The 20,857-nt window shown below is 35.2% G+C and overlaps 1 protein-coding gene across 5 annotated transcripts in view; it reads left to right on the forward strand.

The window, feature by feature from the left end:
• The first annotated feature begins 5 nt into the window (after positions 1–5).
• LOC120348668 (uncharacterized) overlaps positions 6–20,857 on the forward strand; it is a 49,838-nt gene continuing 28,986 nt past the window's right edge. For all 5 annotated transcript variants that reach the window (XM_039418866.2, XM_039418869.2, XM_039418867.2 and 2 more), the window contains exons 1-2: positions 6–140; positions 835–955. In XM_039418866.2, coding sequence (XP_039274800.2) covers positions 847–955 — 109 coding nt within the window. In that variant the 5' untranslated portion in view covers positions 6–140; positions 835–846. The remainder of the gene's footprint in view (positions 141–834; positions 956–20,857) is intronic.

Raw genomic sequence — 20,857 nt, forward strand, 5'->3', positions numbered from 1 at the left:
TTTTTGAATTAGCTGACGTCGCCGTAAGTAGCCATAATTAAAATATTGGACTATATTCTGGAATTCGAAAGTGGTTGACCAACTTTTCAATTGATTTGAAAGAACAGGACGCCGTGTGGCGGTAAACGGCGCCTTGACAGGTAAAGAACAACAATCAAATTTATTATTTATGCATTTCCACAATCAGACAATTGCCAAAAGCAGTCAAGTTTATTCCTCGAAGGCCGGCTGGTGCGCTTGCGGCGAAACCGCTAATAATTTGAAAGATAAGCTACGGAAACAATGGATCCACTGAGTACCAAGAGATCAAGATCATTGGAAATTTGTTTGTCTAGATATTTCAATATCGCTTTGTATACTTTTGTCGGTGGTTTATATTAAAATCTACTTCTCGACTGATAAAAAATATCATCAAATCTCAGAAATTGAAAGTTACCCGTCCAGCCAACTTGTAACATTGGCAAAATAATTTTTAAAGTTACGACCACTTAAATTTGGGCATAATTGACATTAGAAAGCGCAACGTGATTTAATGTAATAAAATGGTTTCTGAGCCTAAACTTGGAAATTCGTATTTGGAATTTTCATTACATTTTGTAAGAACGACGGCAAAAAATATATAACAACGGCGATCATATTTGGCAAATAAATACATATGTACATACAAACCCCTTTTGGTACTTTCTCGTAAGAATGTTATTTTATGACACACAATGAATGCCATTTCGCACACTCTGATTACTAAACCATACTACACAATCAAATACTACTACGAAGCAAATCTCAAAAGCGTTAATTTGTATTTCAAAATCAGTAACTTTACTGAATTTCCAGATAGAAAAGGCGATGAAGACATCTTGGTTCAGGCTGGCCCTAGTGGCAATAACCCTGTTTGGGTACGTCACAAAGGCCCAAGATGAAGAGGCATCAATCGAGGAAATGGCGGGAGTGGAAGGTAAGCAAGCAAATGCACGTTGCAACAAATGTAATGGTCTCTTCAGAACAAAGATTGTAAACCTTGTAGCCTATTAATGGATGTACGGGCGCAGACTATCGCGTTAAAAAAGTAGACCTACTCGATTATTTTGAGGCAAAATAAAATGAATGAAATTCCTGTAGGCAGTAATGTTGGTTTTTATATGTTGTGGTGATATTTTTAGATTTAGCAGTCACAATATAGACTTTGCTGTTAAAAATAATATTCAAGTGTCATAAATGCTCAACTTGTGCCTTGATCGCCCTAAATCAGTTTTCAATTCTCCTTGGAAAAGATTGAAATCAAAATAATGATGTTGTATGGTGGTATTTGGGTGTCACGCCTACGCCAACCCTCGAGGCGTCGTCAAATGACTTTATTATTGTAATGTTAACAAAATTTAGCGTTGCAATAATAGAATCAGAGGCTAAAGCCCGTTTGACTGGATTAAGTGCAACTTATGAGTTCAATTTTAGTTCAGCATACAAGTTGGTATCTTAACGTTGTTCAGACTCTCGTCGGGCATTCCTGAAAATAGTGTAGAATGTTATCACATTGTATATGGTATTGAATTTCACAAATTTAGTCTTACAAAGTAAAGTGCCGGTAGTCCACCAAGTTTGCCCAGAAATTCTGCGAGAATTTTTAACAATAGTACTGGTATTTAGCTAAGTACAGCCTCTAACACATCAAATATAGTCTTAAAAACCGGACAGACATATTACACATACAAATCATTGCCATAACGGCGTCGTATTCCTCAAAGTAGTAATTTCCTGGCTCGAAATCTAGGGCGAGACAAAGCGGACTCATCGCCGTAACTTACAACGTTCGTTGAACCCTTGTTATAAGTGAGAGTCACTCACATTCGGCAATGTATTAATGTTGACTCAATCTGTTTTTTATTTACTTACGGTCTAACGGGTTATATCAGTCTGTAGCGTAACGTTATTTGGATGACAGTTTGGAGCATTGCACCAAAATTGTGTTTAAACTTATGACAAATACCTTGTCAGACTAGTTTGGAGACTAAATGATGGGCATAATCAAAAAATGAAATTTGGTTAACACCAAGCATTTTGTAAATGCTTAATCCGTGATACATAACACTATCATCATTGATTTTACGAATTTAAAATCATGAATTAGCAAATAAAATTATGCATTATCAATACTTCCCAGTCCTACGTATATATATATATATATATATATATATTTACATCATGTGACAAATATTACGTGCTTCTTGCACATTATTCGCTTTAAAACGAAGATAAATTTTTGTTTCTCACAATCCACTTACTCAGTAAGCTGACAGAAATTGTGATAGTGAATGAAAGACACCTTCGCTTTGTGATCAGAATCTTTTTGTTAGTTGTAAGCACACATTAGCCGCGCATTGTTCGCGAATGAATTCGGGTCTCTCTTCGCGCGAGAATTGTAGGAAAGCAAACATCACAAAACAGTGTTAAAGTGGGACGATTCTCGAACGTTTTGACGCACTATATGGTGTGAAATTTGGATCCAGGTCATCACTCAGATAAATATAATAGAAATAACGTGAAAATGTAAGTGGCTCGGTAAGCCTATATAACGTCACTAAACGTAAAATGTGGCCCTCTTCTAATTCGGATGTGGCCTTATGACGTCATCGGATTATCATGATATTATTTAAAGACCCGGTTTAACGTTTACCAGATAGTCTCAAGTACAATGATAAGGCATTGAAATTTTTCGGGAACGTCACGTTTATTACTGTCTGGAGTTGAAACCGTTTACATTTATTATCAAGAGATACATTACTAATTTTACCCTCTGTTTTATTGTGTGTTCTAATTCAAATTTCAGTTGCACCTAAGCTATGTTTTTCGTTTTTACTTATTTTCTCCCATCTCTATATGATTTAACATCCCTTGCCGATTATTATTACTGAGCATCAGGGGGTAAAGAAGTTCTTTTTCGATGTTGACTTAGAAAATTCCCAAACATAAAATTCTTGGTTAGTTTCGATGACTCATTCACTCATGTATTCCAGTATCGGTGCTTAGATGACTGCCCCCATTAATCCCAATTATGTTTTCCTGTCTTCTTCCAGTCTGGTGTATTTATCGTCTGAATTCTTGACAGAATTCTGATTGATAATGTACGGTGCATGATTAAAGTCTCCACGGCATCGAGATTTAGTTATACACCATACTCAGCCCTATATAACCAAGTATTTACGTATTTCGTATGAATGTACATTCAATGAATACGGATCTGGTGGTCAACGGAATTCTTTGAGATACAGATATACTAGGGCGGTAAGTAGACCCGCTTGTATAAACTAAGAAGTTATAAAAGGGCGAGATATCAAAGCACGATTCCATACGCGTGATCTTTTCCATTGTTATACAAGTGCGCGCAAAAATAACAGAGGATCGCCTACAAGTGATGTAATACAGCTCGAAGACGATCGTTATAATATTTCCCCATTTACGGGTATTTTATAGGGCACAAACTGAAAACGAACGCCAATTCGTTTAGGTTATTTTTCGGGGATTAAAATTTATCTTTACGCTTATTTCGGTATCGGTTTCTATTCTGTTTGAAAAACACCCCAATATGGGTATTTTGGGGTTAAACAATTAAACTGAATGATAATCGCTCCGTCAGGTGTTATCGACTATGTGACTTGAAATATAATCAGTCGTATTTCACAATATTTAACAGCTGCGATTTAGCCGACATGATTGGCTTACACTTGCTCTAGGTACTATTGGCCTCCGTGGTATGTGTAGCACACTTGACTTTTATCATTTGTTTGGGCAATAAAATAGAATAATAGTCAACCTATGGATCTCCAATTTGTATATGTTACTGACCCCCCGATCTTTGACCTACGACCTTACTGATCGTAATCTATACCAAATAATAATAAGCTGTCGTCGGTATTTTGCGTATAAATTCTGACTTTTCTATCCAACAAGCTTGGCGAACAAATGCTGGCGTGACTCTACTATTAAAACCCGCAAATTGAATTGGCGCTGTTTGCATACCTTGGCGTATTTTGTGGCGTCGTCCAGGCCTGTGTTTTACCTTACAGGTGCCGCGGTTAGCTGACCACGAAACTTTGAAAGTGTTCTTTTCAAAGACTAAACCAATTTCGGTTGCTAATTTAAGGAAATGTCAGCTTGAATTGATATTGGAAATGTGAAAACGTGATTCAATTTTTGTTGAAAAAAAATGTTATACCGAAACGAGAAGAGTGTTCTCATTATAAATTAAAATTTATAACATTTTGGAATTGAATCGATTTAGCGTCAGGAAAGATACCAATCATTATACAAACTAGCATTTGTTTAATATTGGGGAAGTCTAGACATTATATATCATTATAAATTCTATATTTATGTATTGTTATCATTTAATACTACCTGTCACCCAATATGTTTCAAAAAATTGTTACTGAATAGGTTCAAGTATAGGATCGCCATTCAATTAGTTCCCTCCATACTAGACCTGAATACCAGCATTACAGCATCTGGCAATGTTTTTAAAAATTCCTTACCGTTTTTTGTGTGAGTTGAATTTCCGGTAAGGTATCTCCGGTTTTCATTGTCTCTGTCACTTCCTAAAGCACGTCCAGGACAGGTGGGGTGTAGTGTGTCCTCATTGTTACACAACAATCGACCAAACATGGCGTATAATAAAATCGAGCTAGTTTGACAAAATTCTATAATTATCCATATTTGAACGGAGTCAATTATTTTGGAACCGGTTTCGAATTACGTTTGTTATTTGGTGTGAACCATACTCGTTGAATAGGTCGGTTGTCGTAGGGCGTTTTTTGTTTTTCGGTACAACAAAGGCAACAAAAAGACGGTACGACCCCTTAGGCCGAGTTAAGGCGACTGTATTGTGAAAACTTTAAAGGGGTCATTCCATGAAGAAAAGTTGCCACAAAGCACACTTTATGTAATGTTTTTCAAAACAAGAAACTATGAACCCTATATTCTTTTGTAAAACAGTCTCAAAATGTGCCAAACAACTGCCCTCTGTGATCAAACACAATTCACGTGGATTAAACATGGCTTAACAACCAAATGTACATTGCCCACGCCCCATGTTGTTTAAACAAGTATGCTTAGTATTGCCGACTACACTTCATAGGCATATTACGTTAGTCGCAAGATTTATCAATAAATCGTTCCATTATCAATAAATACCCATTTACTGTTTATAATATCCTTTTAAGATTTGCTCATATTTAAAAAAAAGTTCATTTAATGCAACTTTATATGTCCGCAACAAATTGCGCATTGAAGCACATCAAAGTTATTTCACTTAATTGAATACAGGACGTTATGACAACCTTGTATAATTTAACGAATTTATCTATATATAATATGCATTCTTTGGTATTACCCTATCTCAACTAGGAATGTTTTCAATTATCATCATCTTTTTGTATATGAAAAATAAACTGAATGAATCTAGTTCTCAAAATGTGCTATATGCTCATATTGTGGAATGTAATTGGACAAAAAGCAAATCGTTCAGTATCTATATCATAATGAAACATCGTCAATTTTTAGCTACGTCGTCCTATCCTGTTAGGCTTTTGTATGTGTAATGTGCAACCCAAATTTGATTTCGTGGTAAAAATGTAAAGTTTAGAGTGTAAGCACAGATGAGTTAAGTACAAATATGTGGGCCCATTGGAATGCTTTAAAATACGCTTTTCAAGATGGTAGCCCAAGAACGACTGTGCTAATGTTCAGCAAATCTTCCTTCCTTGAATATTTAGTATAGTTGGTTGTAAAATTTAATTGTTCTTGTCTTGTTATTTTATACGCTTGTTATCAAGTTATTTGCATTATAGCTGATAAATCCTGTTACGCAATTAATGGGCTTGTAATCTCCCATTGTTATACAGAATTGATGGGGCTCATAAAACGTTTACAATCGCTTCAAAAAGTAATTGAACAAGCAGACTAATTGACTCGCTCTCTCTTAATAAAATTGCCATGACTCAATTTGGAATCGATCATCGATTTGCGACGTTTTCAGCACGTGATGTGCTTTCCGTACAACATTGTTATAAGAAAACCCAAATACCGACAATTTAACGGTTAATTTAAATTGTTTCACCGGTGTTCCATTCCACATATCGAAGTAGTGAACAGAAACCATACCCAATTTTTTTCTCATTCCAATTCGACGTTGTCTACACCATTTGAAACGTCTTGTAATAAGCTGTGGAAGTTTTACTATATATGGTAATATTTTTAGTGGGTGACACCCAAACCTATTTGCCAATAAATATGAATCTTCTTCGATAGTGATGTTTCTACCTTTTGCGGCGAAAACAGATGGATAAAGAAAGCACAGTTGCAGGTTGGCTATGTGTCAACCTTAAACACCAAATATAAACTTCAATTAGCAACGCTTCAATTCGCTTCACGCGGCAATCAGTTTTTTTACTGAAGTATTACGTATGTTCAGCGTTTCAAGGGTTTTATGGATATATCTATATTACTATCGACTCTCTCTTTACGCTGCCGCGCTGGTTTGTCGTCGTCGTCGATTTTCCGTACCTCGATCGACGAGGCCAGACGTTCGGTTTCCGCTTTTTGGCGATCGCCCGCTTCACGTTGTTAAAACGACTTGTTGGCATCTGTGTATTTCAAAGCATGGACATGTTTGAGGCGCTACATTTACATCTGGTCACGCTGAGTTTTCATTGTATCACACATGGCCAAGTCTCACGAAAAAATTAATGAAATGAATTTTACGTTTAACACACCATGGGTGGAAAATGGATACTAACAAGCTAATATCTGAGGCCAATAATATGTAATAGTCTAACTCTAAAATGAAATTCATCGGAATTGTATTAGGTACGTCATGTTACTGGTAGCTATCATACAGCGTTTTCAATTTTTGTATAAATAGAATCCATCTTTGATGTCGTAATTAAGACAAATTTGAGTTAATTTTGTCGTAGCATCGCTTAACCTTGTTTCCCTATTAAAGCTGTAAATGAATTTCTCTAGACGCAAATTGAAATCATACTAATTACAACCGATACTAATTAAGTCGCCTTTATAAAGTGGAGAACGATGTAATTTTGCCTGTATCGCGGTTTTAAATCACTTCTTCGTGGGATAATCATCGCCTTTGTCCGCTCATTCGACAGCAAAAGACTTTGTCATCTTCGACAAGAGCTTTTGCCGCTAAGCAGACCGACATTGAGAGCCTTAAATTACCTTGGCTTGCGATTAGTCACCCACAAAGAGATGTCAAAGTTTCTAAGAAGTTGTCGGGCTGATAGAAGCGACAATTTAACTAAGCGTTTCCAACTGTACTCGTAACCACATCCGTTTTTACGGTTTATCTTCAGGTAAGGATATCCTTATCATTTTTGTGTCGTACCATAATTTTATGACTATACCAATTTTCATCAATATTCTTACTAGAAGTAACATCGCATAGCGTTTTTCAGTGGTCGACTAATTAACCCAAAATATATAATAATAATAAAATGTGATATTAGTTGAGTTCATCACCTTTAAAATATATCTACGCCATTGCTTTTAACACATTTCCGTGGTAATAAATGGTCTGTGTTCAAAGAATTTGAGAATGATGGAACAATCACATTTAATCCCAACTATCGTTGGATATGGCCAGGGTTCGCGCATAGGTCCTATTATGTTCACTTATTTTGAAACGGGTCTTCGATGGACATTACCTACCTCATGGCTAACTTGTTATGATATACAGATAAAAGGGTTTGGAAACCACCCTGCTTTTCTCCGCGTGGGATGGAATGAGTTTATCTTGCCGGAAGAATGTTTTTTACTTTATTTTATGAAAAGCATCAGTTTGCAAAAGCGTAAACAGGCTGCATCTGCAAACGATTGATAATATTTTATTCGAAATTTCCCGAATTTTGTTTTGTAAAGTAATATAAAAAAAAAAAATTTGTTTTATAATACGGATAAAAGTGCTGATTTATGAATGATAAAACGCCCACATGGCGGAACCTCGTACCGTTTTGACTTTATTGATATTTTAAAATAAGGTAACATCTGCAAAACTATTGCATTTAGCAACGTTGTCTTACACAAACCCATAATATATGCAAAATCAAAAGTTGTTTTATGATTAAGTATATTGATTAAGAATGAAACATCGCTGCGCGTTTGATGGAGTTTCGCATGGTTTTTCACAATTCACGTTGATAAATTTTCCCTTATACAAGGTAAAAATGAATTTGTCTTTGTATATATATAGCTATATGGACTAGATTGTATTATAATGTTAGCAGCTGAAGAACAAGTACTGACTTAATCTAGAAATTACAGTTTCTAATTATAGCATTGAACCCCTATCTCTAATCTTGTAATTTATTTTGTTGCAACGTTGCCAATTTAGATTTCAAACGATTGTTTATATATATCAGTAATGCTATCCTTTCCGGGTAAATTACATTTTATGTATAAGTCTGATTTAAACTATGGCTTAATTCACCCATTATCTTCGATTTATACTTGGTAGATAGTGATTTAAATCTTGAGATATAATTTCAATTGGTAGGCTATCAACCATCACATTGTTTATGGTAACGAAATCCCAAACTCGGGCTGTGTTGGTCCGTCTTTTGTGACGTAGGATAAAGTTACCGCCCAGGATCAAATAAGACGTCCTCCTAGGAAGCAATTAAAAATTACATGTCTTTTCATAAAGCCGTAATTGGGGGTTGAATATTCGGTAATTGGTTAATTATATAGTAATCATAAATGTCATTATACTCTACTATCATAAATACCACAAAGGTGGCCGCACTGTTAATTAACAATATCAGTAAATTAAATTAAATTTCGAAAAACTCTAATATATAACTTTGATTGATTCTAATAATTGAAGTTAATTGCATGTCTGGCAAGACTACAATTTTTGTCAGAGCGTTGTCTAAGATTAAAAAACTCCGCCGAAATTTTGATAAAACTTTCATTATTATAACTTATGGTATGTGAAATAAATTATGCCCTTTGTGGTATAAACGCATACGGGTGCGAAACAGGTTATTGGTAATAAGGAGTTGCTTACTTACTCTCCACCTATTATCAGTGACCGCTTCTCCAGTGACTTTCTTCAGAATGAAACACATTTTTCTTCCATTCCTAGCAACAAAAATCGTATGTTGCTGGCCATATTTTTGAAATGACAGGACATATTAAACAACTTTTACCCCGGGAGCATAACCACAAGATTAACGTTCACCACAAGAATGTGCTTCCTATTTGACCAAGCATACCATATTAAAATGTGGCCTCACTAACTAAAACTATGTTTGGATAGGCTAAAACTACTTTATGATTTGCTCAAATTTTTGACAGCGATGTCACCTTCGACCTCTAGTCCACAAACATACTTCCGGGATGTTACGGAAGTCATGCATGTTCGACAACTATCTTTGATTGACTTAAATTACTCAGGAGATAAAATTTAGAGCAGAATTTTGTTTACCATGCGTAACGTTATATTTTTATAAAGCGTGGCGGACATCTATAAAAACGCTAGTATATATGTATATTTTAGACACGATGATCCAGCTTACCTCAATAGGATTTCATTTTTATGACCATCCGATGGGTAAAACTTTCGGATTGGCCATTTTTTGCTACAAAGTTTTTTTTTTTACTTTTACTGTTCTTTGAAAAATCAGGCAGATGAGCCATGTATATGCAAACACGTACCAAGGCTCGCGTAAGATCACTGAACCCTTTCTAAAGTTACATAGCGACATGAACACGCACCCTGCTGTTGACTGAGTCAATATACGTCGGTCTCTGCTTTTGAAACTTAGGGAATATAGGTCAGACAGGTCGCCATGCTTTGGATTTTCCGTTTATCATTTCGCCTAAATTCCGCCTCGTAAAGATAAACACGGCGTCGCGTATGTTTTTTTTTCTGCATACATGTCATCAATAGCAATAAAGATCGTAGGCAAATTGCAAATTCAATGTTTTGACGTGAATAAATCGGAGATAAAAGTGTTGACTTCTGATATATACCACAATAGGTTTTTACAACGATTCGCTCTCGTTTTCTGATGACAGAATCTCATTGAAGCGTGAAATATTCTGTCAGTATTAAACCGCTTTTTAACGTTGAACGCGTGACTATAGGCGTTGTATTTCACGATGCCAGTGACATATTTTTGGAATTGATCGATGAGCTTGGTGAAATCGTAGAATTTAATTTGCCAGCGAGCCGGATTTTTTCTTACCTCAAATTGTCGTAATACGGTAAAGTGACATGAATATTTCACACGCAATGTTGTTTAGATAGGCAAAAATAGATATACTGCATTATCAATGCGGTCCCAGTTATTTAAATACAGATATTTTATTTGAACTGAACATAGAATAGCGATGGCTACCAAAAGTCGTATATTTAAAAAGCTTTGAAATAGCGTAATAAAGCGTCTCTATTTTGCGCCTTTAATAAAAAACAATTTTATTTGATTCAAGAGTCTTACTGCACACTAACACAAATTTTTTTATGCAACGTTTTGTCTGAAAAACTGAAAGACAAATGGCATTAATTTTGTGCGCCTTCAATTTGCAATCTCCTTATTTTATGTATGCGCAAATTCTCTTTAGGGTGACTACGACCAAAATGACTGCGTTATGGAGTATGCCCACCTAAAAATTATCATAAACAGCATGGGCGGCCGAGGTCTAATCTTTTGTGTTGTCTAGTGCTTTCCGTGTATGACCCGCACACGAAATATTTTTTTTTATTTAAATATCACGGCATTTGAAAAAATATTGTCAATTGAATTATTGATAAAACGTATACGTGTTTTTCTCTGCAAGTTTAAACTATCGTCGTCGTCGTCTCTTTTGATCAAGACAGGGTTGGACATTTCAATGTAATTCGAAAAACATAACTAAATAACCCTTATTTGAGCTATTTGAAGGGTAATATATCATACTATTATACGTTTCATTTGAATTTTCCGCTTTTCATTTAATAAACAAAGGGCTGTAGATTTAAGTGTAGTGATAACGTTCGGTTCCGTCTTGCGAATGAATGCCCTTGATTTAGCGCTTAGTGTGACGTCACAACAAGAACCGCAAAACGATAAACGTTGCCACGAATAAAAACAAACAAATCAGAGTACAATGGTTTGTGTGATTTATATTCATAACGGCTATGGTTTTTTCTTGGCATGGGTTATGTTCGGCCGAGTATCGTTGTTTTTTATATAGACCGTCTTGCGCACTATTCCCTGTTGAATACAGATATTCTAGTCAGTTGTGACGATACTACGAAATTCTTCAATTGTATATATAGTTTCATTAAGCATGTTACGTGTGATAATATAAGTATTTTGATTGGTTTATTCTCTATCATGTGCGACTCTAAAGCATTTCGAATGGATGTAAATCAGCAATGAATAAAGAAACGTGAAGCTTTTTCCATTCCACTGTATATAGGCATTGCAGGAGTGTTAATGCATATTTGGAAATGTATCAATGCCATTTGAGGGGTTTGAGGAATAGTAGTGCTGCACGGCATGCTCTCTTTCTTCTGATATGACCTTACGAATGTCCACGTTTTTGATTTCTGATTTTTCACAACGCGAGCTATTATAAGACAAAATTTTAGGGCCGAGTATAATTTCAGTTTTTAAAATTTTCTTTATACCCAGCTCCGGATTATAATTTGATCTTCGGGAAATTTAATTCAATTATTACCCAGAATACAGCGAAATTTAAAAACTCACTCGAAAAGATTGACATTGAAGCTTCGAGCTGATGCACCACCTTTCAGATTCGAATCATGATGTACATTGTTATCACACTTATTACTTGATTTACTCCAGACAGGGTCACTCGCACTCACTCAAAAAGAGATGAGACTAATTTCTGAGTGAAGTTACTGGTGAACACTAATACGCGTTAGTAAATACTGATTGAGGGAGACTTGAAAACTGAAAATATTGGCAAAATTACCTCAATTTCGGTACAATTGCAGTACTATAACTAACAATATTCTTATTTTTACAGGTACGTATACATTTTCCTACTGATGATCTCTTAAGGACCGTGAGTAATATAGCTTGAAAATATCCTAAAAATTGTAGAATGGTTTTCAAAAGGACTGAATTTTCTTGGTTTGTATTTGGAAAACCGTAGCAATAAATTAGTATAACAAGTGTTGTGTAGTCTCATGCATGCTGTTGTCATGTATATATATATATATAGCTAGTTCTTTTGTCGTGTTTTTCGAAGTTCCAACTTTCGTCGAAGAACATGTTACCAACCTTGGTCCGTCCTCGACAATCTACTACAATTTTTGTATGATTTATGTATGTTTTAAACATGATTCCCTAATTATATTAGATTTACATCTGATTTATAATCTCCGTTCTATTACGATAAAAAAACAGAAAGATTGGATAGTGGTTTACCGACATTTTTTTTTTGTATCACGTGATTGATCGTGCAAATTTAACAAATTTAACCATACGAGTGAAGTTTTATGAAACTTACAAAAACATAATTTTTGTATAATATAATGAAGTTCATAACCCAAAAATTTGGAAATTAATCGACCAAATTTTACATTCTAATATCGTGAAATATTATCACATTTGAATTAACCATACGTAATAAATTTAATGAATATTCGAATTCAATTGCTATTCTAATTCAAATCTAAACTTTCCTTAACAGTATTAATTAAATCATTTCGCAAAATTTGAAGACAATTTTCGCATTACTATCATTTTTTAAAATATCATTAGATTATATTTAATCAAGCATGATGTATATATATACACAACTATGCAGTTAAAACTGATGTGTATATATATCTTATTATATATATGTAGAACATATTTTATAACGTCACACGAATAGAAAAGGGAGGTAGATTTATATTTACCCTGATTTATACTTGGACGGAGATAAAATGTACATAACATACACTCGGCCTTGGAATCTAACAATGGTTCTTGCTTAGCCAGGGTGCATCGGTATCAGAAAAGGACAGTTCCCTAATTTTTAAAGAGTCGCAATTCTCGGTGTTATCTGGGTACTTGAACTCGTATGTGAAAAGAGTAAGAGTATTTCAGAATTATGTTTCCATTGATCGTAACTTCTCTAATTGATAAAGAGCGCCGAAGTGCACTCAAAGTAGCGCATATTGAGAAGACCCGCGCTATCGTGTCACAGCAATAGTGTTTCAAGTACGTGGAAAATTGTTTAGACACCTCATTTACATTATTTAGGTCTATTATTGGAATTGTCGATATCTCCTCTTCGTATTAAAATGTGTTTCTGATCTGTGATGTAGTCCAATGCACGCAAAGGTCAAACTGTATAGCATGTATAAATAAATGTACAATCGGTTACCAATTTTAGATTTGATGTTGGGAGATTATTATACCTATTTGAATTTATGTAATATTGTTGAAATGTGGTTATAATTGTAAAACAATGTCTAGTTTTGGCTCAATTTTCGTGGACGCGGTGTCTTAGAGGTTAAGATTATTTATTCATGATGGCATCGACGTTAAAAAACTAGGATTCCAATTCCATCCATGTTCGCTGTCTCCCCCAGGATTAGGGTAGGCAACGCCGAGCGGGAAAGTGGCCGCTTGTGTAGGCCTTGTTCGGAGCGAATGCAGTGCAAATACGATGTATAAAATATACTGGACATACTGAAATATACAATATTAAAGATGCTGCCTCTGAGCGAATATCGAAATCTTATGCTTTTGTAAAATTCGCGATCACGCTAAATATCGTGATATTTGAAGGCAATCGCCTTCGTTATCAACGTTATAGACTTAACATTACCAACATTGTCATTTGTACACATCCCATCACCAAATCCTTTCATTTTCTGAATTGTTACATAAATTATGTGTGTGGAAGCACTTTAAAAAAAATGTAAATTATCCTTGAATATGATAGCAATTTTATATGCTAATTTGGCTTCATGGTGAAATAACTTTTCTGTTAGGCGCAAGTTTCCATTGATTATTTTGCATACGGATCAAAAAGCTATACAAACTTTATTTTATTCTATATTGGATGTAAATTGGGCAGTGTTATCTGTGGTCGTCAACTGTGGTGGCAGTGGTCGTCAACTGTGTGTGACCTCGCATGTTATTCGTAATGGTCGAAATTCACAAAATTCGTAAGAGTCTTTGCCAAATTTAATGTTATTATTCTTTGTTTTTTAGAGTTAAAATTCTAACCGTGGTATGGTGGCAACGTGGCATATCTAATTCAGTTTTGCTTATATTGGTATTTAATTAGATTTTATGAAAATGAAAACAAAAAACCGAAGCAATTTAGTAAAATTGTATCAAAATAACGCATTTTTTGATTTTTCGTTTAATTTTCTAAAATATTTATTTTGTTTACGTTTGAAACGTTAACTATGACTTCATCAAACAATTTCACACAAAATTCCAAGAATAATATCGGTTTCCCACATTTTGTGAACAATTTTCCCAAACTATCGTATGTGTTATCAACTTTTATGATTTTGGGTTTCCGCGATTTCGTTATTAAAGTAATATCTTGTACAATATACCAAAATACATTGGTAATCATAACACCCAGCAGTGTTCCCTATTGAAACTATATCGTCGTTTTTGCTCTACCTTAAACAAAAACTTACAACAAAATTTCGAAAGGTGAAACATGCCACGCACCTTGCAGGCTACGTTGAGCCTTAGGGCGAATAATAATTGGTCTATCGGTCGCATAATCTAGCTTCGCTGTCTAGACTGCTCACGGGGGTTATTCGCTGATCTGTAGCTTGATAATCCTTAGATACCGGCCAAACAAATATTCATTCAGAAGGATATTTGCCAGAAATAACCACTCAATTCAAGCGACTTTATAAGCGACGTACCAAATTATCGAAAATTATAAATTCTTCATTCGTAAATTTTTATTTTGTTTGCGTATTTAAAAATTATTTAAAACTGGTGGATTTTTCGTGCTTTGGTGTATAATGAAACACATTCTCGGAGAAAAAAAAACGTCCACATTTTTGCTCTGCGGTTAAAGTAAACTCGATCACCAGAGAATGTAGGCTAATCATATTTACCAAACGTTTTATGCCACGACTGTAACATAGTTTTGCAATAGCAAATCCTTTTAACTACTTTCTACGCTATTGTTGTAAGTTTTTACTCATTCGTCACCGCCCAAGCCTGGCCCTCAGTTAAACTACTCAGAAAAGATACGTGTTTCTTTATGATCTGGCTTGTGCCAAAGGATTGAATATAAAATAGGGATGGGTATCTTATTTGGGTTTGTCTTCTTGACAACGAAAACTTTATACTTTTAGCGCGGTGTGCTAAATCCGACTAAATTGTTTTTGACGCACTACATGTCTGAAAAGATATTTTTAACACAATGATTGAGATTGGGATTATATGTTTATATCTAATTTATTTATTTGATAGATTGCTTTTGTGAAAAAACAATAAAGAAAGGATAAGATATATCCTGGACATTTGGGTTGACACTATCCTATTGGTCTTTCTTTATTGGTTTTATGGCAAAATGTAAGCTCACTTTCTATACTAGGGTATTGTATATTAGGATTGCCATCAATTCAATCTACAATTTGAACAATAATACAATCTGAAAAATTGCTGGCGAATATTTGAAACATTGGCCATTGAGGCAATGGAGTACAGTTAATCGTGATATAACAAACAGTAGCGTCATGCATACCAGTCCGACCTACTATCGTCGTCTTATCGCGATTCCAAGCAGTTTTATTTGTTACAAGTTACAATTTGCGGTAAAATTACATTTTTGTTGTCAGCACTTATACCTTGTTGCCGATATGAACGTGGGGGAGTGGGCATAGAACGTATAAGCAATATATTATGATCATTTCAATGGCGGTCAGCCCCATCAGCGGCGGTCTCCCTTTTTAATATGTCTCACCAAAAAAGGTCTTGGAAGCAGTTTTCGTCTGAAGATTGTGCCCTAGTAGCACTTATCATCTATTTCTGTTTTGCAAAATAAACTAGCCCAATTGGTCGTAATCGACTTATGTATTCCTGTTCATCTTTCGTCGATGACTGATCGTCATCTTTTGGCGACCGGACGAGAGGAATTCCGCCGTAAAACAAAGCTCGGCCGGTACAAAGCGCATTTATTAAATTGTTTTCGAAACGGTATGGCGATGAAAGAAATGTAGCCCACCGTGGGAAAATCCTTCAATCCGCAATCGCATGAATGCCTCAGCCTATGAGCGAACTGGACGACGATATAACTTCCCCGTGAGCCTTCGATGCTTTTAAATTTTCCCAATGGGATTGGGATTTTGGTCTCTGGGGGCGAGGTTGTTGGTCATGACTCCAGTTTGGCTGTGCATAATTCCCCCTTGTTTCCAATTAATGCCGTTGCGTCCGATATATTTTTCAGGCTTGGTCGTTAGATAAACACGACTTGTAATAGTGGTTCATCTATGGTTTACATTCAAGAAATGGCGCGAAACGTTTTGTAGTCAAGCCAAGAGTGACTTATAAAATCACAAGTCTGTGATCCGAAACACTCAGCAGCTGACTGACAATTTTACTTGTGTAAAACCAATCATATTTACTCTGTTTCAAATTGGCTAAAACTGAAACAGCTAGTATCGCGCGCTTTTTTGGTTTTATAAATGGATTATTCTCGAAATGAAATTTGAATGAGTTCGTATTGCGAAATAGCATCTTATGAATCGTACGGTACTTTCCAAATTTACCACAATTTACCATTGATCAATCCGACGCGTTACCAATGGATTTAAGGTTTTCGGGTAAACTGTATACATCAAATTTGCATGGTTTATTTACTTTAAATCTCAGGCTACATGGAACAAGACCTTCCCAATCCCCACGCCGGGTTATTGCCAATATGTATACGCATGTTATCGTGTCCGTACATATAGAACTTCCTATTACCTGCATTCTAAGTTTTATAATATTGACTTAATTGAATGGCATCCAGGTTAACATACACGTAAAGGAAACCGCATCGGATCCTAATAAACAAGGACTATGAATATCCGTTAATTCAATTTACCATGTGCGGGCGGTATTTGTATCATGTATGGTATAGAATTTATCAATGGACCAAGCTAGATATTATCGCATATAGTTCGACTTTACGAACCGTGTATCCGCAGCGTTGACGCGGGGTCACAGTCTGTTAAAATTTCGTTTATTGGAAAACAACTTGAAACAGGTGTCGCTCTATTCCGTTTAAACAGTCCGCACAACAGAAACCTCTTCGAAATTGAATGTTTTTTAGTTTAAATATAACAAAATTTGTATTTTAATTTGAAAAATTACATTTTATGACGTCACAAAATTAATCAAAACGCCGAATTAAGGCATAACAGCATTTAAATTATATTTGCCATTGTTATGATTGTCATAACGAACGAAACAAAATAATATTTTTTGAATTAGTTGTACTAAGTACACTTTATTTTCTAATTATCCCAAAATGGGGGGATTATGAATAGGATTCTGTCTTTGGGGAAATAACAATGATTACTTCACGGTATAACGCTTTGTCAAATACGATTTATCTTCGATTTAATTAGGACTCTAGATGATAATTCAGCGGATAAGCTTATTAATTACGTACATCTTAAACCACAGGTCTGCTTTCCCACCTATTAAAATCTCTGAAGATTCGAATAACTCGCCTTTAGGTCACAACAATTATTGATAAAAAAATTTAATTACGCCAAATAAGTATGAACAAGGTCACCGGTAGTTATGATTATGGTTTTTGATACTTTTTCAATCGACTGATCTTTTCGTTGAATTTGGTTATTTAGCTTAGTGGCACCGGTACGTCCCGCCAATTTTCAGTTTCATTAAATTTAATAATAACCGTAGATTATTACGAAATGATTGTTTCTACGATTTGTTTGAAATATCAACCAATAATTCCTGGCATCGGGTCTTTTGTTTCATATTTTATAAGTTACGTACATTAACTACATATTTTCGTTTTGTAGGGCGTTTGCTTACATGATATTTGAAAGCTGATTTTCTGTCGACGTTTGGCTAACGTCCTGAGCCTGTTAGTTGTGTCTAGGTCATTTGAGGCCCATAGAAATCTCAGTGTAACTTAAGATAAAAACTTTAATGGTTTGATATAACTAGACAGATAAAATTCAAATCTCCAAGTTACCATTTCTGAAATTAAGTATATCACAATATCCATAGAAAATGATATCCGATAGAGGCAAAAATAACTCAATCGATTTTAATTCAATTTATTACGATTAACTCGTCTCCAACGTTACGTTAGGTCTGTGGAACATATTCTGTATGGCTTAGCTTTGAATGGCTCATGATATCTATATGTGAAATTGAATACGCTCCCACAAATTCTGCTTGTGATGCATATATCTCATTTCTCACATAAATACAAATAACCAACACTGAAAATTTTGCTGACAATTTTTTGTTGGCCGATATAGTTACAAAAAGAGACCTTTTGTCACCTAAAAAATAACTTTTTTTTGATGTGGTATCCAGATTAAATTCGCCTTTTATTTACACAAAATAGGGTATTGTTTTCCGTTTTGAATGGCTTTTATTGATAACTTCGGGCTTCGAGATTGTTTCGTGTAAACCACAGTTAAAATGGTGTTTTATTCATACCCATGTAAGGACCAATCTCGATAATGAGAAAATTCTATATCTCAAGTAGGGTGACTGCGAGCGGTTTACAGTAATATATTTAGTAACACTATACTAAACTATATACAGGGCCATATCAAAACAAAGACTCCGCATGAGGTATCAGTATCCCCTAAGCGGTGACGTCACCGCCTTTGCTTACAGCTCACGCGACGCATCTAATATGGGTAAACGTTACGACGAACTTTGAACTCATGGCGTGCCGATATGGGAGGGCAAAATACGTTTGAAAGTTGACCCGCTTTCCGCACCATAATATTTCTCAGGAAAGATACGGCAGATGTTTTATGGGCGGCATTTCATTCTGCGACATGCTTGGTAAAGCGGGATCATTGAAGATTCCCGAAAAATTGGTATCGTAAGGACGAACCTAGGCTCGGCCATGCTCGAAAAATGATCGTTTAAATATTTAACTTCGTTGCTTCAAGTCCAGGACAACTTATTTGAATGATTTATTCAATATTTTTACTCCAAAATTATTCTGATTTTAATAAATTCTGTAGTATTTTTTTTGGTACTCCCGTAGTGTATATACCAGGTTAGGGTTAAGCCATAATTTTATTCCGATTTTCCTTATTTTAGTTCTATTACGAGTTCGGGTACTGCCTGTTATAGCCAAGTGATTATACCCCTGCCCATAGGTTTCAGTCCCTTTACACAACTTGAGGTAAAGTTGGCGAACAAAATTAGTTACCTCCATATTGGTACACATACTTCTGGAACGTCTTTTTTTCTTTTTCCGTTTTTGTTGAAATTGGTTTATTATTGTTCTTAACAGTTCCTATGATCAACTTTAAGGAGTTTTGTTTATTCTTTTCAACTTGGCCACTCTTTTACAAGAAGCGGACCACCATGTAAATGTCCTTTGTACAACACTTTTGTGTAAAATTCCATGCCATTGACTTGTATAGAATGTGAAACTTTGAATCCTTGTAAAAACATAGAATTACAAGGAAAAGCTATCAAATATTCCATTATTTGAGAATGTAGAGGGAAACGGTTCTTTATAAACTTATCAAAATTCTATTAGAAAAAATGACTAGGAAATACATGAAAGTCAAATGATATTGCTTTATGTATTTCACAATAAATGCCATGCATATTAAAAAACACACGCCTGACGCCTCTAATAAAAGATGATCACTATTGGCACAAAATCAGTAGTCCTTTATTACATTACACCCATTGCATTTACAGACCGCATTTAGCTAAATACTATTTTTTTGCCTCAATCGAAAACGGATGTGATGGTCGCGCCGCAAAAGGATTTGGCGCCTTGCTATGACAATTGCAAACGGGTGTACTCAAAACAATTCGTTGTTTTTCTTTGACTAGTGCCATAAGGAATCTTCAAAATGTACACCGTGCCAAGGTTTTGTGTAGAAATACGTGTCAGTTTGCGGTTGACACTTTTTGAAGGGGTATTTGAAGAGGCTACGCGTGTCTTTGTCTGCCCCAAAAATATTTACTTCAAACTGGCCGCCCTGTTTGACTATTTTTGTTCTGCAGTCGGCGCCAAATATCCAAACAACGGCGACGAAAATGACAGTTAGGTGTTGGTATTGCATGGAACATGTATATGGGGGTGGAATAGAAAAAGCCTAACGGTTTTTAGGACCCGCATTTGGCATTTTGGCGGTCAAATTATCCGTTGTTTTTATTAGACAATTTAATAAACCCAAAGTTTGGTTTTGCTTAGTTTCAGATTAAATGTGTTGAAATTGAGAACCGCTAAATCTCACATACCAAGAATGCAAATTCTAAGGCTTCTAAATATCGCAAAATTTCAAAAGATTCGCACGAGATGTACTACGTTAATTAGTGTACCTCGCTATCCTATTATCACTACATTTGTGGGGAGTCAATATAAACACAAATATTGACATTTTCAGATGAAATATTATTTTTTGTCTCTTGAATCACCATACCAATTAATTCGCTTTCTATTGGATTGTTAATAGATTAAACTTCTCTTATTTTTGGTGTTCTTTGCGCAGGTAACTTATTCTTATCCTTCGAATTCAACAATTCTACGAAATATCACAAAATCGAGTTGAATTTTAGGCGACGGCGTTTCCAAATTTATATTCTACCACAGGTTGTTGTCGCTACCTTTTCTATAATGCAAA

This window comes from Styela clava, chromosome 1 (genome assembly GCF_964204865.1).
Source record: "Styela clava chromosome 1, kaStyClav1.hap1.2, whole genome shotgun sequence".
NCBI lineage: Eukaryota > Metazoa > Chordata > Ascidiacea > Stolidobranchia > Styelidae > Styela > Styela clava.